Genomic DNA, 23,668 nt, shown 5'->3' with positions numbered 1-23,668 from the left:
TATCAAGTAGTTATTTATCTTACAGGATAAAAATGCCTCTTGAACTGTGGCGCACAGGTTGGAAGTTGTTCAAGACATGCAAAACCCTTTTGAAAGAATGTTTTCTTGGATCGATACAGACTAATTCATAAAATTATTCAGTAAGTACTTACAAAACAGTTGCAAAGCAGTTCTTAATTACTTACCTATATGCATTTCGCTTTCGAACATCCCTTTCGATCAAATCAATATTCTTTCGAATATTCTGGATTTCCTCCCATGCATTTTCGTCAAGGTAAGTATGATATAGTGTACGAAGACTTGGCTTCAAATATTCGCATATTAAAGCTCCAGAACATCTCTATATCCACTTTTTTACTGAACAGTTCAGAAATGATGATCTAACACTCGCTCTGGCACCACGGATACTTGCTCGGGAGTATTGTATCTTCCAATCAGTTAGTAACCAGCTGAAAACTGCTTGATAACTGTTCATATACTTACATCTTGTACTATATGCTCTGCTTCCTGCAATCGGCCAACAACAGATACAATGTAGGTATACCCGTGTAGGTGAGTTCTTGGGTACTCTGGCAGATCATCTGTATACTCAATGTAAAGTGTTTGAAGCGGATTTGATTTTGCATCTGTTAGTTGAATCAAAGCACTTGGCTGCTAAGTAATTCAAGAGTAGTTAGTAAGTACTTAAGAATTAGTTGGATTTCTTACCTCTTCAATGTCATGGATATTTGATGAGCTTTCTTCAATCTCACTAACACCTATCGAAGAAGCTTCCGAATCCATACTGACAGCTAACATAAGCAGTTAATAACTGATTAATAACCAATTCAGAATTAATTTGGATGTTTTCTATCGAGGAGATGAAATATTTAGGGAAGTAAATACAGGAAGCGAAATTCACCGGGCGTGGTACAGTATTTAAAAGGTGAGGTGCCACGCGGCTTGTGCCAAGACCTGTGGGGCCGGCTTCCGGCGTTTCTGACCCGGCACCTGACATGTGTCTCTGATAAAGGAGGGTACGATACGGCAACGAAGAGCGGATGGTAATTTGGCCGGAACGGGCTGTGTCTGACTGATTCTAAATTCGATATGCTAAAGCAGACACAGGTAGGGTGCTAGCAGGACACGGCTCGATCCCAACGAGACAAAATGGCAGGAATCAGACGAGGCCGTACGCCAGAAATCTAACAATGATATGTACCCAGTCTCTCAAGCTCAAGCAAGGAAGGAGAATCAACGGTTGAAAGGCATTCACAAATCTCGCTCTTGAGGAGGACTGGAAGCATTTGCACGGCTACTACTACCAAAAAGTCCACCCAAGAATAGACCAACCACGACGATGGCTCAGAGGTTACGAAAATGTCAGTAACACTAATATCCACTCATCCGCTCTGCCAGACTCTCACTGCCCGGCCCTTCCCGGTTCCTGGCCCAGTTAAACTAGTGCGTCTGTTCTGAGCTACCCCCTCAAAGAACATAGCAGCTAACTTGGAGCAAACCCACTTTTGATTGGTTTCGGGCCGTCCCAATACTGTACCTGGACACAATACTATTTAGGTATTTGTTCCGTATCTGGGCGTACCGAAATCCGATTCTGAAAGACGAAAGCCCGGCTGCGGAAACTCTTTTGCAGCAAAGGGTTGCGAACATCGCCTGGTATTCTTGGATCCGGACAAGGCAAAATGCTATGTCCTCTGCAAGACTTAGTCCCGAGCATCCAGTGGACCCAAGGTCTTCCTGTGCCAACTGTCAGAGAGCCTGGTAAGAAGTAATGCCGCCTGTTCAATCTTTGCTTCCATCACTTCGACGACACAGCGGCGGCGAAAGTGCTGGAAAATGTAATCAAATCCTTCGATGCATTTGTGTAAGATAGTTCCCCCTTAATCTGGCAGAATCTTTGAAATATCCTATTACATAGCCTTAGCCTTTCTTTAACACTATTTTCATTGTCTTATCTCCTCTACTACAATATTATTATAGTTCTAGGGCTCACCACTCCACATAATTCTTACCTATATCTTTCTGCTAGGTGTAGTTATTCTTTGTAGTTAATACTTAATAGCTATGTGTCATACATCTGCATTTAGATATAGGAGGAGATCACTACCTAGATCCAATAGTAAAAGGATCTAGATACAAGTGGTTAGGAGTTTAGTAGTACCGTAGTAGTAAGAACATGGTTCTACCTCTATTTAGGAAGATATACTAGTATATTACGACTAGGGAGAAGGGTCTATCAAAAGGGATGTTATCTAGTGTAGAGGCTTAAGTCTAAGTATATATCTGGTAATTAATAATAGAAAATATATCTCCTTTTCTGGTAGCAATTCCCCTTGTTGCTAGTAGAGTTTTTGTAGAAAAGAGACTATACTGGATAGTATAGCCACAGTTACACTAATCACTTATAACTAATATCATATCAATCACTATGCTGCAGCACTACTCGCTGCTTAATTAAGATCAAGAGCACCGGTTAAGGTTGAAGCTCAGATCCAGAAGCCTTATGGAACAAGTACCCCAGTCATAGCGCTGATGCAAGTCAATGGATGGCAAGTGGTGATATTCGGCGGAAGAGCGGAAGAGCGCTTGTTCTTCTGTTGAAGGCTGCTGGATCCTTGTGGCACTGAGCTATGTTCCTATGTAGTTACAGTGTTACAGCTTATAGTGCCTGAGCTCTACTCTAGCTTCAAAATGTATACCATCTAATTGCATTACTGCTAGAAGATGTCGCGGACAATACTATACATCTGGATATACCTCCAAACTCCATCCAGGCAGTGAAGCAGCCTCAGATAATTCCAAGAATTATCCACCAGACCTTCAAGAACCAGACCATCCCGCAGGCCTGGCGGGCTGCTCAGCAGAGTTGTGTCTATTAAGTTAGTAGGTCTTATAGAGAGTACTTAACTAGAGTATTATGTCTTAGGCAACTAGCATCTAATTAGATATCTAATTAATCGGTTTAATCATTAATACCACCAACTTAACTATATAACAATCACTCCGCATCAGCTCCATGACATGTTTTGCATCCTAAGGGCATTTATAAATATCAGCAATAGACTATTATAGATAAGACTGTCTCCTTTTTTCCAAGGTGATCTAGTGGGCAGTGTGCATATTGAAGCATTTTAGCATACCGTATACGATGGGCACGTTCTTTGACCAAGCCCAGTCGCCAAATTCGCCCGGCATTCTAGTCATCACCTCTGCACACATACCCAGTTTTTTGTGAGGACATATCACAATGGAAGTTTTTCGCTGTCCCAGATGATGTCACTTCCTTGACGGTGGTCCATTAGGTTAGAAGAGCCCTCAGTGTCATCTGAGGTCTTCCTGATGCTGCACATATTTTGACCCCGGTCCTTGAGAGACAAAAGGTATCCTAGACTGAGGCAGGCATACCTCGAGAATGCCAGGAATACCAGTTTTCCTTAATTTCTGTGGCAGTGAAGAAGTACAACAGCCTAGAGACTGCTGCAAGCATATCACAGCCGAGGCGTATACCAGCCTGCACGTTTATATTCGGTGTCCACATGGAATTTAGAGATGAATAGGGGATCCAGAATTATGCTGATCAGAACCTTGACAGCGCTGATCAAAAGGGAAACATCAGGCTTATCCAGGGCACTTGTGGCGTTAGAAACGGCAACTTGAATGGCGGAGCTCAAAGCTGAGAAGGCGCGAATGTGGGTGTAAGATATGCTAGTCATCTGAACATTGCGCGGGAAGAAACTTTGCCGCGCTTGCAATGATAATATCCATGATTATTCCAAGTGTGGTCTGAAAGAGTACGAAGGTATGCGCTAACCCCAGACGAGATTCAAGAGATTGAGTCCCTTTATCCGCGATGGTTAGCCATACATGGGAGAGACCTTCATTCAGAACTTCCGTAATGGTGCCGGTGTAAGCGTAGATGTCAGTTGTGGGTCGGGTACCCATTGGTTTCAGATATTATTGAGGGCTCATCAATCAACTGATTCGGCCAACGCAACCAATCCGCCCAGGAAGGCCCCAAGTAGCCCTTGACGGAAGATATAATATACAGACCTCCGTCACCAAATGTCCACATCTCACGGTGCAAGTGCAAAAGGGCACCGAAGTAGGAGAGGATGACGAGTGCTTCGGGGCGGCGCTCTGATAAAAAATCTATGTACTGATCAGGGATTATGACCGGCCAGGACAGGATGGGGCCAATTGTAGATAGTTTCGAGGGGTGCGTGCGGCTCCCATTGATTGCCTTCTGCAGGTACTCGATTGCTTGTCGGTATATGTCTTTCATATTTGGATTAAGGGGGCTGCTGTCTATCCGAGACATGAGCTCGAGGCACTCCTGCTCGGTCACTTCTTGGTTCAAGGCATCCTCTTCGCCTTCGAGTACGGACTTAAGAGGTGATTCCCGAAGCAAATGCCAGGACTGGTTGGTGACAGCACGGACGCCCCGATGCAGCCGAAGGGACTGGATGAAGTCATCGAGAAAATCTTCAAAGGCGTCTGCGCAGTATACCAGCTTCTCGCTGAGCATGTGCAGTGCGAGGATGGAGGAAAAGAGAAACATGGGGATGCAGGTGTCGGGAGTGAGATCCATGTTTGCACCGTTGAATTCAGATAACGCATGAGTTTGTAGCTGGGCTGCGTGGTATCTGTAAAATTTCTGCTGGGGTGGTCGCATAACGCTCAGATGCAATGCAGCGAAGGCGAGGATTTGGTTCATCAGGAACGGAGCGGTCAATATAATTTTGGTCATCTCGATAGTAGAGCATCCATCAGAAAGCCTTTCGAAGCCAAAGTCTGTCAGGATCTCGGAGATGAAGTGGTGGAATAACTCTAGATGCAGCTTGTTGACTGGCAGGCTATCGTCGGCTGTCCCAGCATCAATGGAGCTGCTTGGTGGTGAATTGACAGACGTTTTATCGACGCCCTTGGGACCACGCGACGTTGATAACTTCGGGGGCGATTTTACCAAAGTATATGCTTTCGACACCAGATCTTCATACGAGCAGTGACGATTTGAAATACTGCAGTTCGCACATATTGGACGGCTCTCATCGCACTGGCGCGTAGTGTCAGCTTCGGTCGATCCCTGCGAATCTAAGTTTGTACTGCGAGAAATACCTTGATATGACGGCGCTTGCATTCGATGCAGCCATTCCTGGACTTCCTATGGGGTCTCCTGGGATGGACCATGCTTCTGGTGTTCATAACTGCGATTGAAGTGCGCTGACAAACTCAAGGGGCTGAACTTAAAGCTAGCTTGTAATTAGTTTTAGACCGAAAGGCGGATAGAGCAATTAAGGGGGCTAGTACTGTAGGTAGTGCCTGGTTTCTAGCCCTGAGAGGTCTCAGCCTTTCTACTTCTAGAAAAACAGACTTTCTAATAGACTTTCTAATAATATAGAAGAATATTATTAGAGTCAACCCTAATTTTTCTTTTTGGATTTCTCAACTCTGCTGATTCAGCAGATAGGCTACGCGACTGAAGGCTACAAACCCTATACTATCTACTTTTACCCTAACACCATGGTTACATCTCCTGTAAACTCACATGCTGGTCATCGGGTAAGCTCTTCGCAGCTAGGATCTTCCCTGGATGATAAAAGTGAAAGATCGCCTGCACAAAGAACATCGGAATCATGTCGAAGATGTACATAAAAGCCTCATGCGAATATAGAATTTTAATCATCCTGACCACCGACATTGCCTATCTGGCTCTGCTGTAGGAGGGAAGGCGTTTCAGCTGGGCCCACAGCAAAGTGGACCTGCAGACATTTACTAGTATACTGAACGTTGGATCTTGAAAAAAACCTATTGCGTCTCCGTCTTTGAACATGGAATTGGGCCAATTCCCATGCTCCAACTTCCAGCTTCCAACGGCATGCCATGGCGATCAGATCTGCATACTCCGTATACGCGGAACAGGAGAACTGCTATTGGCTGGACGCATCCGCGGAATTGGCGACATCCGATTGGTTAATTTGATAGAAGCCTAATTAAGGCTGGGTTAACATCAACGTCGCTCTCCTATATCCACCTCGCGCTACTGTATATTACCTGACGCTTCGAGGAGTATTTCAATATTAGAGGATCACGTCAGCCCCATTATCCCCGTATGTGTACTGCTTTTATATTACGCGTGCCCTTTACTTGGGGATAATAAATACTTTGCGCAAGATATATATTACCCTTCACAGCCAACTTTAAAACAGTAATTTACAGCGCGTTAAGCAATGACAACGTGAAGAGAGATTGCCGGAGGGTCTATGAGAGTATAGCGTCCCCTATGTCAGCTTCACCAGGGTTGAAGAACGCAGATCTCTGGAGCTGAAGCCCACGCTGAGCTGCAATTGACCCTCCGGAATCCTCCAATTCTGATGTACAGTGTCCCAGAAGCTGAGATCGCGGCGTCGGAGAGAGAAATGAATATTTTCCTGCTGTGCTGGCTCCAGAGTCACTTTCTCGAAGCCACGGAGAACCCTCACTGGAGTTCCTGGTGGCATAGAGTCGCGCGGGTAGGAGAGGTAAAGTTGGACAACAGTGGCGCCGGATACATCCCCGGTATTTGACACCGTTGTTGTGACGTGAAGCAGGTCGGCCCAAAGATCCGGGTTGCCGCCTGCATGGCTGGTGTTGTGCGAGGCGGGTGTCGACAAGGCGGAGATCCCGCGCTTTGCTGCATCGGTATACTGGACGGAGACATTAGACACGATATCAAAGGTCGTGTAGCTGAGACCGTAGCCAAATTCGTACAGCGGGGCGATGTTGTGCGCATCGAAATGCCGGTAATCGATCATCAATCCCTCGGTGAAATTGACTTGCCACGCGTCGGAACGAGCAGCTGCTGGGCCGCTTAGATTGAGAATAGGGGTGTTATAGTCAGAGCTGTCCCTTGCGATTGTGTAAGGTAGCTTTCCCGAAGGGTTCACATTTCCCCATAGGATGTCAGTGATGGAATTTCCAGACTCTTGCCCAGGGTAATGCGCAGCGAGGATGGCAGTGACGTTCTCATTATCTGCCCAGGGCATTATATTCACACCACCCGTGTGTGTGATAACGACGGTTCTGGGACAGATAGAGGCAACATTATTGACGACGAGAGTGGAATTCCAGTCTGCTTCTAGACTCTGCCGGTCAATTCCTTCCTGGGCCCAGGTCTTGAGGAAAACCAAGCAAATATCAGGCCGAGGGTAGATGCTGTTAAAGTTCCCCTCCGCAATGAGGTTGTTGTCTGTGAGATAGACCACGCGAGAGCCCTCATCCCTTGCGCGTGCTTTGATGGCCTCGAGGGGCGAAATAATGTAAGAGGAACGGCCGCTGCCTGACCCGCCGCCGACGACGAGGGTCCCAATCTCAGACCCGTAGTTGTTGTTCGGGTAAAGAAGACCTCCAGTGACGTCTGGGGCATCGTTACCGAAGACTCCAATGACCGCGGCTGACCGAATTGGAAGTGTTTTGTTCACATTTTTCAACAACACAGTGCCTGCCGAGCCTATTTCGCGGATCAACAAAGAGTGATTACCCCGAACATCTCGACCCGCTGGTGTGGCCTCACCAGCAGGAAGGATACCGTAGGTTGCTGCGGTCACCGCGTAAGAGGATGGGTCTATTGTAGGGTACTCATGGTCCTGGCTGAAATAGTAGTATGGCGTCAGGATTCGACGGAGCATTTCATTCAACCGCCATTCAGGAATAGTTCCATTACGAATACCAGAAACCACATTGGTTCCAAAGTACGAATGGGTGAAATCAGTCTCCGATAGATAGCCGGGCATATTTAGGTCTAGGCCGGCGTTGATGGCGAAGGGTCCAGAATGCGTCGCAAAAAAGTCCGACATAACGTACCCTTGGAAGCCCAGCTCATCTCTCAGAATTTTCTTGAGGAGCGAAGAATTTTCGCAGGAATACGTCAGGCTGACTCTGTTGTAACTGCACATCATTGATGCAACACCAGCCTTGACGGCATCTGCAAACGGCCAGAGATAGAGCTCATGCAGAGTTCTGTCATCGATAATGGCTGAGACACCGGCAACGTCTACCCCATTAATTTCAGAATTCGTACGATGTGTTTCTTGTTCGTTGCCAATATAGTGTTTGGCACAAGCCTGCACACCAACAGCCTGCGCGCTGCGGATAGTCTCCTGCATGGCAACGCCTGAGAGATAAGGATCAGGGGAGAACCCTTCCCAGTTACGTCCTCCCCATGGGCTGCGCCCGAGGGGACCGGCCGAGGGACTAGATAGAGCCTCTGTTAGCTCCACGTCCTATCCTCCACGAATAAGTCGACTCACCCAAGCATGACATTGGCACCTTTGCCGCGAAACTCGGCTCCCATCGCCTGCCCTCGCCGCCCAATTAGCACTCTATCCCATGTGGCTGCTGCAGTCAACCCCGAGGGAAAGACGCTGGCCAGATCTGCGAGGTGCAGGCCCTGCGGCCCATCAGACAAGCAGAGCCCTCCAAAACCGACACGTTCAATGGGAGCGATGTTTCCGATGCAGCTTCCATTAGCCGTGCCGGTGACAATCGACGCCTTCTCTGTTAGGCTTATTTGCGCAATGAGATTATTTGCTTTGGCAAGCGCGGCATCCCATTGAGTTGCATTGATTGCATCGCCGGCTGTAATGATAACTACTGTCAGATTAGTGCTCCGACCTCATTGTTGGTAGGAGTGAACGAAGCAAGCGTCTTACCGGATTCAGCTGGATTATCGTGAGTATTAGTCCGTGCTCCCAGTACAGTTGCTATAAACAGTGCTTTTGGTAGCAGATACATTGTGGGTAATTCTTCCTTTAAAAATATTTTATGCGGAGGTATGAGCGAGATATGGTGCTCTTTCTCCTGGGGACGTCGGGCCTATTTAAAAGGCTATATAACTGTCTTTCAGGGTTTAAGGGGAAAGAAGCCGTCTCTGGCTCGGTACGAATGGACCATAGAACACGAATACGATGAAAGATCAAATCTAGAAATCTTAACATGGATCACTGCCTCCACGTCATTGTCATGCTGCTGGGGGCCGAGGACTGTGACCCACGTCCGGTCTTTTACATCTACATACATTAATTTAACATAAAAATACGCTTGGATGCTTGCATTGAGATCAAGTCGCCATTTAGGGAGTCGTCTCGCTTGGGTTCGTCTTTTCTTCCTGGTAAGGTCCCAGCTCGCTTGTGTAGCAGATTCCATAGATCACCGTCGCGACGAACATAGATACGGAATCAAAAACTTATAGTGTCCATTCATTGCTCAGAGGGTATCCTTCATATCCCATATAGCCTACTGAATGACTAGGAAGACCGATCGGAGTAGAATGAGACCGCTGATAGTGTAGAGGCTGTAGAGATGCTGCTTCCATGGATTGGTGCGATCAAGTGTCTCTAGGGTTGGATTGCGACGCATATGCTTTTGGAAGACACATGCAGTGATAAAGAGACCGGACGTCAACCATTGGAGAGCTAAGCCAGCAATCACTATGTCCTGTGAGACTGTCACTAACTATAATCCGCGAAGCGCCTGCCTGGACCAAAAATGTCAAGATGTCGTGTAACACTAAAGTCCCCGTCACCCAATCTATTCCGATAACAGACGATCTCTCATCTCCCACGCAGCGGATAATGCGCGCAAGGGCCATGTAGACCGATGCCGCAAACAGCGCTGGCGCAAGTGATGACTGCCTGGATGCAGTAAGGTATCAACTTGCCAGTATCTTGTGGCAATTGATGCGAGCCGCATTTCCGATGATTTCAACTACAGCGAGAATCTCACACGATAGCAGCCAGGCAGCACTAGGAAGTATCACAAAGTCGGGGCCCCACAGATGCCACCAATAGCAAAGGGAAGTGTAAATCGTTCTCGCGTCCGAACGATCTTCCAGAAACGCAAAAGCGTAGCGGCCAAAAAAGAGCTGGGAAATGATTGCAGGGGCTGTGGAAGGCACATACTGCCAAACATAGTAGCCACTCTTTAGGGGTCCAATTCGGCCATCTTCAAGTTGTTAGCCTACTTTCTGGAGTTCTCTTTGACTGGCAAGGAGGTTTAATGGGGAGTTTCATCCCTCTTACTTCTCTGTGTTGGTGCTATACCTGAGTCCGAAGTACAGAAACAAGACGCCACATTCTGGAGACAAGTCGAATAATCAAATCCGAGCGACCAATTATAGCGGGCAGGGTACGCGTATTTGCACGGTGACAATTGGCCTAACGGGACGCAATCAAGTTGGATCCAGAGTAATTAGGAGGTAAAGATTAAGCTTTAACCTATCTAATACTATTAATTTAATATGATTACCTATCTAGATGCAGGAATCCGACGGTATAAAATCTCGCTAGTCAGACGATAGGTTAGAAAGAATTATACCTTCCAAACTTTCTCATTAGTAGGCAAATTACTAGTTTTAGCCAAATCTCATACAGTTCTATGCTTTCCAACAAAGTGGCATAGGCGCACATACAGCATATAAGTGCGGTATCATGATTCATGACATGGAACCGAATACGCGGGACCTGCCAGCTCTTAATTCGCCAAAGCTCCTTTCTAAATAGGCCGTGAAATATCCTTAAATTCAGTTCCAGACTTGAGCTCTTTCACTCCCTGCTTCCCCACCAGTACGCTAAGAGGTGCACATTGTCGGGTCTGCTCTGTGAAGCTCTTTCGTTCATCAAAGAAAAACTGAGCAGAATTTGAGACGCCTGCTTTCTCATTGCGCAGCACACTGAAAGCCTGCATCATCCATGGAAGAGCAACCACCAAGATATTCGGTCCTTGAAGCCGCTGGGTGGCCTTCAGGGGGCGCAGACGTTAGAGGTAGCATCTCAACCCCTCGCCCCGATCGCATGCTGCCAATTAGCTAACAGAGGTAGATGATGGCCGTATCGAAGTCGACTTCGACTCTAAACTTTGCAGAACCCTCTCAGGCTGGTTCCTGTCTCGCGCGAGGAACGTGCCTTTCCACCACAGCCCCACTATCTTGGAAGTACCACCTGCGACCTTCAACTGAATATCGTCATTCAAGCGGTCGGCAGTCGTGGTGATGTCCAGCCCTTCATTGCGCTCGGAACGAGCTTCAGCTTCGTAGTCACGGTGTCCGACTGGCTACGCATGGTGTATTTGAGGACTTTGTGGGCAAATCAGGCCTAGAATTCTATTCAATTGGCGGCGACCCCTCAGAACTAATGGCATATATGGTCAAAAACCCAGGCCTGATACCGAAGATGAAAAGTCTCCAAAACGGAGATATTTCAGAGAAAGCGAGCTATGGTAGCTGAGATGCTCCACGGCTGCTGGAATTCGTGTATTGATGATGACCCTGTATCCGGGGCTCCATTTGTCGCCGATGCCATAATCGCCAATCCGCCGAGTTTCGCCCACATTCACTGTGCCCAGGCCCCGTCGATTCCGCTACATCTTATGTTCACCTTGCCCTGGAGCGGTAACCGGGCCTTTCCGCACCCACTGGCGAATATAAATATTCAACCACTGAGCCGAAAACCGCCAATTATGTTCCCTATGCAATTGTGGAGTGGATGATGTGGCAAGGGTATGACAGGCAATCTTCTCTGAATATTAGATACTGACCCAATCCAGTCTCGGCGATCTAATCAACGACTGGAGAGCTTCCCTGGATCTGGAGCCTATACCAGCCACGGAAGGGCCCTACCTAGTAGAGACCCTCAAGATACCATTTACATACTGCTGGCCTCCGTCGCTACTGCCAAAGCCACAAGACTGGGCAGCTCATATCGACGTGTGCGGGTTTTCTTTCCGCGCTCTGCCAGAGTACACTCCACCTCCTGAGAAGTGGAGAAAGAATCTTAGCGATCTGTGCCAATTTTTAATACGAAAAAATGATATTAGGAAGTTTAATAATCGACTGAGTGCAATGTGGAGGTGAAGATATGACTATGTATCATTTTTGTTTGCCTTTTCACAGTCAGTTACGGCTGATAATAGCGAGGGAGGCACGAATCATTTCGCCAGGAGGAAGATCTTCATTAGCCCAGTTCAATCTATTTCTCATTATTCTTCTCATCGAAGCAGACACAGAGGGCAGCAATCAGTGCCAGGTCAACCCCAGGTGCTACTGAAACAGCATAGGTCTGCTGGTCGAAGAATACCTCACGACCTCGCCATAGCTTGCGATTGATCTGGGCCACTACCGCACCCGTGGCTTCATCAACAATGTCAACCTTAGTATCCAACCAGTTACCCTTCATTTTCAATGTTTCTGCGCTGCCAGTCCTGGGCGACGTAAATGTCGCAATTGTTTTAGAGCCCACCACTGTACACGTACCAGTTAGCAATGACACTAAAGAGACCAAAGTTTCGCATACATGAAAAGCTGCTTTTGACTTCGAGTAGTTTCTTTCCATGGGGATCCTCGGCCGCGAAAGTAGTATGGATATGCAGATGTTCCTTAACAATATCAAACAGATGATTACCCGCCATATCAAAGACAGACTTGCGACCAGAGAGGCTCATATGCTTGGCTTTAATCTGGAATATGGGCTGGCCATTTGCAAGTTTTACGTCGAAACTATCCCCAGAGATGGATAAGACCTTCTCCTTCAGAGCTAAGGTCTCAGTCTGTTGAGCAACGAATTGGTCAAATACAGCAACTGGTTTAGGGACGGGAGAGAGCTGCTGCGAAGCCATTCTGATTTCAGACTCTTATTTTGATCTTGGAAAATAAGTTGAGTTCTAGGATAACAGGCAATCATGGATGAGTGGATTTGGGGCCTGATTTGTCCTTATATTTCCCGCGAACAGAGACAGGGATTAGTTTGGACTAAAAGCACTGCTACACTAGCAGTGGCTGTGTGTAAACCATCAAACCACTAAGCTAAAAAGGTGTCTAGACCTCTATTTCCAGTATAGTAGAAATGATAGTGCATATTCTGGTTAACACTGTGTTACCGCATTTGTGATGACGCAGATTAAGTTGGATGCCAAGGCCCACGGCCCTTGATTGTTTAATGTACCGCTTACCTCTTTGGGGCATTTTCATCTCATTGTCTCACAGTCTCACTTTCGTGATTTTAATGGTCTTATTGGAAGATTCTCTTAGGCCTTGGTGCAATACGAGGTTGCCACACTCTTCAGCTCCCTTGATCTGGATCCGCAGTGGATCTCGGTTGATGCATTGCATGGCCAACAGAAGCTTGCCTTGGAGCAACAGGTACGGCAAGCCATTGGAACAAAACTAAAATAACATATTTAGAATTTCAGAGTATGTGGACTACTAGTAATTCTACCTACAGGAACGGTACTTAACTATAGGCTTAGGAGTGGAATGTCAATCTTTATCGGCTCCTAGAGAAGCATGTGGGAGATATATAGTGTTTATGTATTTATCTCCACTTCTAAGCCATAGTGGCCGATTGGCTCGCAACAGACAAAGCAGGCAGGGCACCAAAACGCAATACTCCGTAGCCAATATCACTATCAATCAACGACACGGTACCCTCTGTCTCACCCATTTCACCTTGAGTGGCCCTTGATTGTACGGCGATAATGGTGGCGGCTTTACAGGTCAATTCAACATATGGGATGAATATGGCAATAGTGGGAATTTCAAAGCTGGCCATAAAGACTCTTATAACCTTACTATCATGTCCGCCGACAATTCTTTATTAGACGAAAAGTTCTCGCCCGCTGAGAAATGCACTCTCATCAGTCCAGAAGAGGCTGCTTCCCTTAAACCTGGAATTTGAGAATAATTATGTTAATGCTACATATGTTTCTTCTGTCCATCTGTCAATTTTCGGATTCGAATCCGATCACTAATGGATATATCCCGTTGAGAACCCTTCTCCACGTATCACCGCTTATAAAGTTAGGTCTCATAGATATGTATAGGAGATAGAAGGAAAGTGAAACTAACAGTTACTAACGCATGAACCTGGAGTGTTGTATTAGCTAATTAATGTAACCAAGCTTCTTGAGAGCAATATACCACATTATTAGTATTAATACAGCGCCAGGTCCGTAAGCCTAAGCTATAGGTATCCCAGCCATGACCAAGGCCACACCCTTAGGACTGAGGATGTCCTTAAGACTGAGGCAAGAATACACTAACTTATCCAATTTACCCTTATCATAAGTAATAACATCTTAGACTACTCTTATTCTTATAGAACACTCTTAGTTCTTTACATACTATATCTCCATTCTTCTTTAAGTATTCCTGCGGCCCTGTCACATCCACCTTGCACTAATGCGGCTGTGTTGGTGTCGTACAGTCATCTACTTCCATGTTGGGTTATTTGCCTTCCATGCCCTCTGGCTGAGCACCGGCTGGCTGACGTATCTGGCGGAGGCCACGGAGCCAGCATTGCTTGGGCTGAGCGTCCCCAGCAGCGTGGGGTCATGGCTGCAATGTGTACCGATCGTACTCGCATCTAGATTTCCTGATGCAGCAACCGGGCCGTGCCAGAGATGGCCCCTTTCTTGGCAGGTTATCCACCCGCTCCACTACGTCCTATCGGCTCGTTTTCGTATAGATCGATACCAGTCCCAGCAATCTAGCCAACTCAGGCCCTGGAACCTCTCACGCAGCCATATATAAAATCATACAGCATCTCTAGCATTAATTGTAACTTTGAAGTCTTTTCATTCTTCAGAACAAAGCGACTTGGGCATCATGTATCGTTCTGTGGCCCTTATTCTGGCGGTCTGCGGCATAACCAATGCCCTTGGCTGCAAATGTGTAAGCCTAAGAAGCGACAGTCCGCACCTCTATCAATGATAGACTAACATAGCTATTACGATCATCATTCTCTGCAGTCTCCTTCTGATGCGTGCTGGCCGGCAGACAGTAATTGGGCCTCTCTTAATCACACTGTGCGCGGAAGGTTGATTCGAACTGTCCCGGCAGCAGCCGTCTGCTACCCCAATGAGCCCAACTATAATCCATCAGAGTGCACAACGGTACTGGCCAACTGGACCAAATCGAGCTTCCACTCAGCAGATCCGGTCAGCGTCGATGATCCGGTCTGGTCCCACAACAGCTGCAACCCGATCTATCCGAATGGAACAAGCATCACGGGCAACGTGCATGCAGGCCTGCAGGGCTGCACCATTGGCAACTACCCGGTCTATGTCATCAATGCCACTGAAGCCGAACACATTCAGGCTGGGATTCTATTCGCGAAGCAGTGGAATCTGCGACTGAACATCAAAAACACTGGCCACGGGTCCGATCGCAGCATCAATCAAGGAAGCTTGTCGTAAGTTTTGCGTACTTCTGTTTTCGCAGTCCCTTGCCATTGTTCAACACAAAAGGTCCTGGTGTCTATCTCTCTCTCTCTCTCTCTGACTGGTAACAAGGATTTGGACCCATCATATGAAGGAAATTCAGTTCCATGAAAACTTCCAGCTTCACCAGTGCAGGAAGCTCGAGTCAGGGGGAAATATTACCACAATGGCTGCGACTCTCGGTGCAGGAGTGCAGGACGGAGAGATGTTTGCAGCACTTGCCAAGCACAATGCCATGGCCGTTGGCGGGACAAACATGGTATGACCTCTCCGCGCGATCAGCTTGCCCTGCTGAAAGAGGGAAGGAATGGTTGAGTGTGGTGGCAAGTTGCTGACGCGAGAAATTCAGGACGTTGGCGTTGTGGGATGGGCAACCGGTGGTGGCCACGGGCTGGCCACGGGCATGTACGGGATGGGCGCAGATAACATCATCGAAGCCAAGATTGTCACGCCGGCAGGAAATATTGTCACCGCAAACGCCTGCCAACATGAGGATCTCTTCTGGGCCATCCGGGGCGGGGGCGGCGGCACTTATGGGGTGATTGTCTCGGTGACCGTCCAAGCTCACCCCATGCCCATGCTAACTATGATCAAACTCATGCTATCTGCCAGGAATAGAACTACCGAGCATGAGTGGTACCGACTCGTTGCTAAGGCCCACCGCTATTTGGCCGACCTCCAAGACAACGGAATCCACGGCTACTACACCCTAAGCAGCTCTCCACTGGCAATGGACGGTGCACTGCTGTTGTACAATGCGAAGAACGGAACCGCGGACAAGCTTCTCCGTCCCTTTCAGAACTTCTTGAAGAACCATGAAACTATCGTCACCGCTGCAGTGGAGCCCATTAATACCTTGCCGTTGTACGACATTGTGCAAACCATGCCATCCATTGAGTCTGTCGGCAAGACGGAAGTGGCCAAGGCGTCCCGGTTCATTCCACAACGGGCGTTCGAAGAAAATGTTGAACGTCTTGCTGACACCTTGGAGCTCATCATGTCTCGGCAGGATTCTCCCGATGTAAGAACCAACCACCAAACGCCCTAACCCCACCTGACCCATCCCCTGCTGCTTTTACCTTGAACGTCGTTGGGCCCTGGCTCGACGTGTTGGCCTCGCAAATGTTGATCTAATGCTATGTTTGTTGCAGGGCGTATCCTCTCCCTCTATCTCTGGCACTATGACCGGGAGTAAGGTCGCCGTCGATAATGCCTTGAACCCAGCCTGGAGGGATTCAGTGGTGCACCTAATCGTCTCCCAAAGATGGAATGAATCTCTCCCAATGGCCCTGCGTGAACAGGCCGTGCATAACATGACGTATGGAAAGGGGTATGCCCTTCGGCAGCTGGCTCCTGACACGGGTTGCTACGTCAATGAGGTAAAGCAGTGGCCCTTTTCCTTTCTTTCATTCGGACAGCAGTCTTCATTATTTGTTCCACGGTTGCTAACAGCACTCTGACCAAGGCCAACCCATTCGAACCAAACTGGCAATGGTCGCTTTTTGGGTCTCACTACCCCAGACTTCGTGCAATCAAGAGCAGCTATGATCCCGAGGGTCTGCTTTGGTGTCGTCACTGTGTTGGTAGTGAGGCGTGGGCCGAGAAGGACGGAAGACTGTGCCCTGTGTTCTGACGTTGGATCAGTTAAACAAGTTGTAGTAGAAGGTGGTATGAAGCAACAAGTAGTGTTGTATAAACATTCGTCACTGTACATCTCAGCATCCACATGGTAAGGATGAATCCTTGGCAGATAATCAAATGATCGAGCAATCTTCCTAGCCGGCTGTTATAGGCACAGACCATCAATTTTTCTTTGATTTAGCTAAACTCCGAAAACGTTACTCGGCGCTATGCCAATTCCTTCACAACTGTGAAGTCATAACTTCCGAAATATAACCCAGATTCACTCCTCAATGGCAGTAATGAGGGACTTATACCCTTTCAAGCACTCACCTCCTAAAACGCTACCTCTGCTTCCTCGAACATGACTGCAATGGTATCTTTTCTTTCATACACACGCTGCCGGAAGAGAACAGAAGAACTGCAAGTTGATTGTCTGCGCTAACATAGCGGAAACTCGCTTGACTGTTACTCTTTTGAACAAGCGCCATACTACGGAACTTGGTTCACTTTGGTCCATACCACCCTGCACATACGTGCCACCGTTCCGGAAGTATTCCCTTGGAGTTATTCCAGCATCTGACTCCGCCTCGACTCCGCACCTCTGCAACAGCATTAAGCAAACGCCATCCATCCTATGGGTGTAGCAACCTACTTTATCTGGCTCAGCCGCTCTTCCCCGGCTTCGGAACATTTCCTTACTTTGTTAGAAACCGATTTTCCTCGCTAACTTGCGTACAATCAACCAACTTTACAAGACCGGCTGAAGAGTCGCAAAGAATAGTATATAGTCTATCTCGAGAAGAAGTAATATTTAGTATGTCTGACTGTAAGCTGTGCAAATTTTCTACACATAACTACGGAGCCCTAGTCTCATTATGATCAGAGCTGTGTCGCCAACTTGTCTGAAATGCCCTACTTTCCGCGCGGGAAAGTGCGCAGGAACAGTCAAGCGGCTCGTGGCAACTGAAGCGTCGCCAATTACTTGCGAAGACAAAGAGGAGGGCGATATTTCCTCCGTGTTCTCAGCTTTCTCTGGACGAAAGATTCCTCCACTACCTGAGCGTTTCCGCGATTTATAGCGCAACCTGACCACCGGAATTTGAAGAGCAGATTCAGAAGTCGTGGGATGAGCTTGTTGAGGTTCTGGAAAGTATGGACTGAAGAAGTCGCGACTAAGCGCGAGGCTGTATGTTCATTGCATCTTTTCAGCTGGGAAACAGCCATATACTAAAAGGAGTAGAACATTCCTGAATTGATATTCTCTGGCATTCAGCTGAAACTGTCTTTCCGGCAGATGTTGCTGCCATCCGACATACCGGTTGCCGTCATCAGAGGCGTTGTGGGCAAAGATGTCGCTGAAGGGCTTCTCTCTGATGCACGCCAATACCTGGCTTCCCGGCCATTCAAAGGCTTCCGGTCTGATTTGGACAAGAGGGTAAGTATTGGGTTTTAATACTCGATATGAAGCTCACATTGAATTAGGTTGTCTACGAATTATATTGGAGTCCTTCTCAAGTGAAGCGAGATCACACCCCAATATGCTTGCCACGCAATCATAGATGAATCAGCTGTATACTGCTGATCCTGATTAATAAAGTAATCGACAATGCCATACGGAAACCTACCGTCAGCTGTGAGGAATGTAGTTCTCAAACCGGTGTCCTCAACTCTAGCCGGTCATGTCCTCTTCGCGCTGAGCGTTGCCTTTAAATACAGGCAAAGTACGGAGTATAGGTGAGGAGGTCCAACATAACTATGTTCTGCTCAGATTGAGCCCCTTTCCTTCTCCCCGAATAGACATGGCCCTTTAGAAGAACCGTAAAATGAGCCCTAAATCAGCCATCCGCTCCTTCTATGAGAGGTACAAAGGCAAGACTAATAAGTCCAAAGGATCTAGTGAACAGTTTCGGTGCATCCTCTTCTGTGGATTATAGGTAGCTCAAACCGATTCATAAACTTTTCATTGTCTAACTGCACAATCTGTCCACGGATGTAGTCGTATAGGGCCGTATCTTCCTGCAGGAGGGGGGATGGTACCAATCATGGGGCGAGAAGGAGCTTCGACCCTCAGCGGCCGCCAAAATCTATCATGGCAATGCCAAATAACCTCTCCAAGACTCGTCACATGGTAGCGTTCACTGTTTTCCCAATGGCATTGTTATTGTCGGAACATACGGACGTTCCCTTCCGCCGAGGTTCGACTTCACTTAGTCATTGTTTAGTAAGCTAGAGATCTTTGAGTAGTTAAATGAAGATCGCTTCTCTCGGTCGTCAACAGAGTGGAGCTCGGTGAAAGTATTTATCCGTTGAATGTAGATTGGCTGCTGGCTGATTTTCATACTCCGCGGGCCTCAGTTGTACACCTTCAGTTCTTTCCAATGAGACTTGTTTGTTATATTCGCCTATCAAGCCTCTGCTTGAGCGCGATTTGTACCGACAGATACCACTGATGTTGGTGTGGTAAGTAGAACACATTCAGGCTACTCCGTAAAAACCCGCCTTTGACTGACCCATAACATATCGGTCCACTTACGCATCCCGTGTTGCCGAGTTATCGCACCTTCTCCACATTCAAATTCTGATCTCATTGTCCACCAGTAAAGATAGCGGAGTGTCCAAGACACCAGTTAAAGCAGTCCTCGATAAAACACATTTGGTAACTCTTTCTCAAAAGAGGGACTGCAAATATTTGCATAAATAACTCCATAGAAAAGAAGAATTTATCATCTATACCCACCAAGTCTGCCCTTTAATTTCCCTTTTTCTCAAGGTCATCGACTGCTTCGTCACTTCGTGTGTGGTATTCAGTTCAAACAGGGGATTCTGTCCAAGTACATCTCGCAATACATCTTGCATATTCTCTGTGTACTCACTGTCCCACAAAAAGAAATTGCAAAATTTGCCCGATACCCCCAGTTCGTTCTTCAAGCGGGGAGAAGTTCTCAAGCCGTCAGATAAGCTGACACAGCGAATAAGCATACAGTGAAACCCAGGGCAAACTCTCCCAGAAAATCAACAGTAATGTCGTCTCATGAGGACAACTAAGTAGTAGAAGGGACTAAGGGCCCTTACTGTGCATCCAGAAGTTACTCTAGTCAGGCCAAGATGGACAACTAGAAGATTGCAGAGTACCAAGCACGGCCGCCTATGGGACTCGGAAGGCATGAAGTCAAAGCAATAGAATCCTATTCCGAAGGAGGGGGCCAAGAGCCACGCCTCTACTGCAATGTCAAGCGTTTTCGTTCCAGTCAACCGTTCTATGAGCCTGCCGAGCACACTAAGAAAGGTCAGCGATAGGCTGTGACGTAATTTCTGGCTCTGTTACCCCGACAAATCTAGTTAAGGAAGGATAACCCAAATCCCCCGAGGTGATCGGCAACGTTTAGGTAAGCCAAGATGACCGGGCCGGTGGTCCCCTGGTACAGTGCAACGTGCTAATGGTCAGCCCCAGATGCGAAGAGCCCCGCTGTGACCTTTGTGGCGCGAACCAACCTGTTAGCGTGGCGGGTGGCTCACTTGCCACAAAGAGAAAATTAAGCGAAATTACCCCAGCTGGTGAGCCATGTGTTTCGCCACAAAGTATATGGATGTCATAGGCCCGAAGATTGGTAAATAGCGGGGCACATTCTGCTAGCGCTGACTTGAAAACTTGGGAAAAAAGCCTTTTGACGTCATACTGGGGCGACGAGACCTTGGCGGCTCCAGGTATGCATAATATGTATATACCATGTGCCAAAGGGAAGAGTACGTGATGCTCCAGGTGCCAGCACAGGAAACGAGAACGAGAATGAAAGATGGATGAAAGATCTAAATGGATCTGTAGACCCCCAGGAAAACAAGCATGCGCTCCAGCGAGCAAAACCCTAGGAAGTCCTAAAGCCGAAAGGGGGATGGGCTCTCATGAATCCATCACTACGGAGAGGAAAGGGCGGTAGAATGTTAAGTAGTGATCCAGCTATATGCTGCATCTATAGTGGACACTGGAAATCAGGCCTTGTGGCCTCAAGAGTAGTCATCTACGCCCTGACCAGTCGACCTCAAAGTACGGAGGTGTGCACCGAAAAAGTTCTCACACTGATCAGCGTGTAATCACGTGACTCTGAGCCAATAGAGTATTGCGATCATCATCGTTGAAAAAAATGATTGGAACATTATCACGTGATAATACCCCACTTGGCGTGGGGCTCGCCGTACCAAGTGGTTTCGCAAAGTGCCAAGAGAGTGGGTCTCCTTGGCATATCTCCACCACGGGAACTTCGCTGGACCTTCCTGTTTGGGGTCCGACGAAAGTTGCAGTAGAAGTCCGCATTGTTATAAAAGACCGCGAATATTTCTGCTCCCACGTACACATTCCTTCCTTACTACTTTTTCCCCAGCTTTCCTTTAACCCCACTCCACCCCGCAAACTGTTGACGGCCCTTACTTCGTTCCTACCATCAACATGTGGACGACTACCAGCGGCTTGAGTGGTCGGTCGCTCCGGTTGAGCATCACCTTCGCCGCTGTCGTGGGTTTCTCGCTCTTTGGCTACAATCAGGGCATGATGGCCGGCCTCCTTAACGGCGACGAGTTTGTTAACTCCTTCCCAATCCTCAAAATGCCCGACAATCCGACTGCGGGGCAGAAACACTACATCGACGTCATCCGCGGTGCTGTTACATCCTGCTATGAGCTTGGCTGTTTCTTCGGCGCGTTATTCTCCATGTTCTACGGCAATAGACTCGGCCGCACCCGCCTGATCTTCATGGGTGCCAGTGTCCTGATCATTGGCGCCTTGCTTACAACGGTCTGCTTCACTGGTAAATGGGAAGTTGGTCAGTTTGTTATTGGCCGTGTTGTATCGGGCATTGGAAATGGCATGAACACGGCCACGATCCCGGTCTGGCAATCAGAATGCTCCGGCGCTCACAATCGCGGCTTCCTTGTCTGTTTTGAGGGCGCGATGATCGCCGGTGGCACGTTCATTGCCTACTGGGTGGTCTTCGGTATTTCGCACGCCGCGGATTCCGTCCAGTGGCGATTCCCTGTTGCGCTCCAGATTTTTTTCGCTCTGGTTGTGGCCACGGGTGCCTTGATGCTGCCGGATTCCCCGTCGTGGTTTGTATCGAGAGGACTTGACAACGAGGCTTGTGAAGTTCTTGGTAAGCTCAAGGGCACCTCCCCTGATTCCGATCAAGTACTTCACGACTTCAACCTTATCAAAACGGACATGGAATCCACAAAGAGCGAACAGTCAAACTGGAAGATGGTTTTCACATTTGGCAAAACCCAGGAATTCCAGCGCCTGCTTATCGGTTGCTCTGGTCAGTTCTTCCAGCAGTTTACTGGCTGTAACGCTGCTATCTACTACTCGACATTGCTCTTCCAAGAGAACCTCCATATGGAGAAATATCTGTCGCTGATTATGGGCGGAGTATTCGCGACTGTTTACGCCCTTGCGACAATTCCGTCCTTCTTTATGATTGAAAGAGTCGGCCGTCGCAAACTATACTTGATTGGCTTTCTAGGCCAGGGGCTGAGCTTTGTTATTACGTTCGCCTGCCTAATCAAGGAAACCGAGGAGAATTCTAAGGGTGCTGCTGTTGGTATCTTTCTCTTCATCACTTTCTTTGCATTCACTCTCTTGCCACTGCCCTGGATCTACCCGCCAGAGATTAACCCCCTCCGTACCCGCACTGTGGGCGCATCGGCGTCAACCTGTACCAACTGGATGTGTAACTTTGCCGTGGTCATGTTCACTCCGCTTTTCGCCGGCCAGAGCCCATGGGGTGTTTATCTCTTCTTCGCACTATTTAACTTTGTCGGGTTGATATTCGGCTACTTCTTTTATGTCGAGACAGCCGGCCGTGAGCTTGAGGAAGTCGACATCATCTACGCCAAAGCCCATGTCGAAGGGAAGATGCCGTTCAAGGTCGCCCACGACCTGCCCAAGCTCAGCTTTGAACAGATCGTCCAACAGTCCCGCGAGCTGGGCTTGGATACTAATGATCATGGTATGCTTGAGAGGAAGGAGCTTGGCCTCAGCAGTGACAGCGCCCAGGAGACCGAGGAGGTCCGAGAGAAGGAGTAACGCTCTTTTGGTGGACGTGCTGTAGCTGTGCTTGAAGGGCGTGATATAGAGGCTGGGCCCTGATCGCAGTTGATTACCTCCCTTGGATCAGTCGCCGCTTGTGTGCTGGTCGTTTCGCATAAGTACGTGCTTCTGAAGGGGAGATGCTCTTAGATGCGAGGTTAGATATAAGATCAAGAGACTCATCAAGGATGAGCATGTCATTATAACTGAGGAACCCATACCGCACGGTACGGGCATCTAGATGACTAGAATTATGCTGTTAAAAGTAGCTTTATTTACCCTTGAGATAGACAAACATGTTGAGTTATTCCTTACACTTCATAGTTCTTATCCTTTCTTTCAAAAACATTACATGCAAAGCGGGAATAGTCCCCAGTGTGTTAAGCAAAAAAATATTAGAGTAATGCTTGATAACGCTTAGTTCCTGGATTTGCCAACAGGGGTAAGCCCTTTCTAAAGCATTAATTTCTTTTAATATAAATTTGTGTCTGTGACGACCCCTCACCTTCCTTTTTTGGCTCCGTTCGTCTCCGAGTTTTCTGCCCCGTCTGACCGCTTACTACTTCAAGCAGTTTGACCTGTTTGCACCACCACTTCAAGACCGTAATCGTTTCTGCTTTGTGTACGGAGTACATATTCCTTCTTCTCTCAGACTTAGTATTCCATTCAAATGCTCCCATCTCGTTCGATTTGCTGAGCAAACGTGCGAGTCAGCCGAGAGCGCGA

General features: G+C 47.8%; 5 protein-coding genes across 5 annotated transcripts, besides 1 other annotated feature; 2 read left to right on the top strand and 3 right to left on the bottom strand.

The window, feature by feature from the left end:
- Nucleotides 1-3,919: 3,919 nt before the first annotated feature.
- On the bottom strand, nucleotides 3,920-5,635 carry NFIA_098530 (Zn(II)2Cys6 transcription factor domain-containing protein; the record flags this gene model as incomplete). The annotated part of the gene is made up of 2 exons (XM_001262119.1): nucleotides 3,920-5,083; nucleotides 5,546-5,635. The coding sequence occupies 2 exons, from the start codon at nucleotides 5,633-5,635 to the stop codon at nucleotides 3,920-3,922; spliced, it is 1,254 nt and encodes a 417-aa protein (XP_001262120.1).
- Nucleotides 5,369-5,392: a microsatellite.
- A 643-nt stretch (nucleotides 5,636-6,278) lies between the features above and the next one.
- On the bottom strand, nucleotides 6,279-8,769 carry NFIA_098520 (putative beta-glucosidase; the record flags this gene model as incomplete). The annotated part of the gene is made up of 3 exons (XM_001262118.1): nucleotides 6,279-8,229; nucleotides 8,286-8,625; nucleotides 8,688-8,769. The coding sequence occupies 3 exons, from the start codon at nucleotides 8,767-8,769 to the stop codon at nucleotides 6,279-6,281; spliced, it is 2,373 nt and encodes a 790-aa protein (XP_001262119.1).
- A 3,230-nt stretch (nucleotides 8,770-11,999) lies between these two features.
- Nucleotides 12,000-12,645, bottom strand: NFIA_098510 (LURP-one-related/scramblase family protein; the record flags this gene model as incomplete). The annotated part of the gene is made up of 2 exons (XM_001262117.1): nucleotides 12,000-12,271; nucleotides 12,324-12,645. The coding sequence occupies 2 exons, from the start codon at nucleotides 12,643-12,645 to the stop codon at nucleotides 12,000-12,002; spliced, it is 594 nt and encodes a 197-aa protein (XP_001262118.1).
- A 1,987-nt stretch (nucleotides 12,646-14,632) lies between these two features.
- On the top strand, nucleotides 14,633-16,879 carry NFIA_098500 (FAD binding domain protein; the record flags this gene model as incomplete). The annotated part of the gene is made up of 6 exons (XM_001262116.1): nucleotides 14,633-14,698; nucleotides 14,776-15,218; nucleotides 15,319-15,505; nucleotides 15,596-16,267; nucleotides 16,398-16,633; nucleotides 16,699-16,879. 6 exons carry the CDS (start codon nucleotides 14,633-14,635, stop codon nucleotides 16,877-16,879), a joined length of 1,785 nt encoding a protein of 594 aa, XP_001262117.1.
- A 4,431-nt stretch (nucleotides 16,880-21,310) lies between these two features.
- On the top strand, nucleotides 21,311-22,939 carry mfsA (glucose-inactivated glycerol proton symporter STL1; the record flags this gene model as incomplete). The annotated part of the gene is made up of 1 exon (XM_001262115.1): nucleotides 21,311-22,939. One exon carries the CDS (start codon nucleotides 21,311-21,313, stop codon nucleotides 22,937-22,939), a length of 1,629 nt encoding a protein of 542 aa, XP_001262116.1.
- Nucleotides 22,940-23,668: the final 729 nt, after the last annotated feature.

Source organism: Aspergillus fischeri, genomic scaffold (genome assembly GCF_000149645.3).
Source record: "Aspergillus fischeri NRRL 181 1099437636262 genomic scaffold, whole genome shotgun sequence".
Lineage (NCBI taxonomy): Eukaryota > Fungi > Ascomycota > Eurotiomycetes > Eurotiales > Aspergillaceae > Aspergillus > Aspergillus fischeri.
The sequence above is the reverse complement of the archived record's forward strand: the minus strand, read 5'-3'. Positions and strand labels throughout refer to the sequence as shown.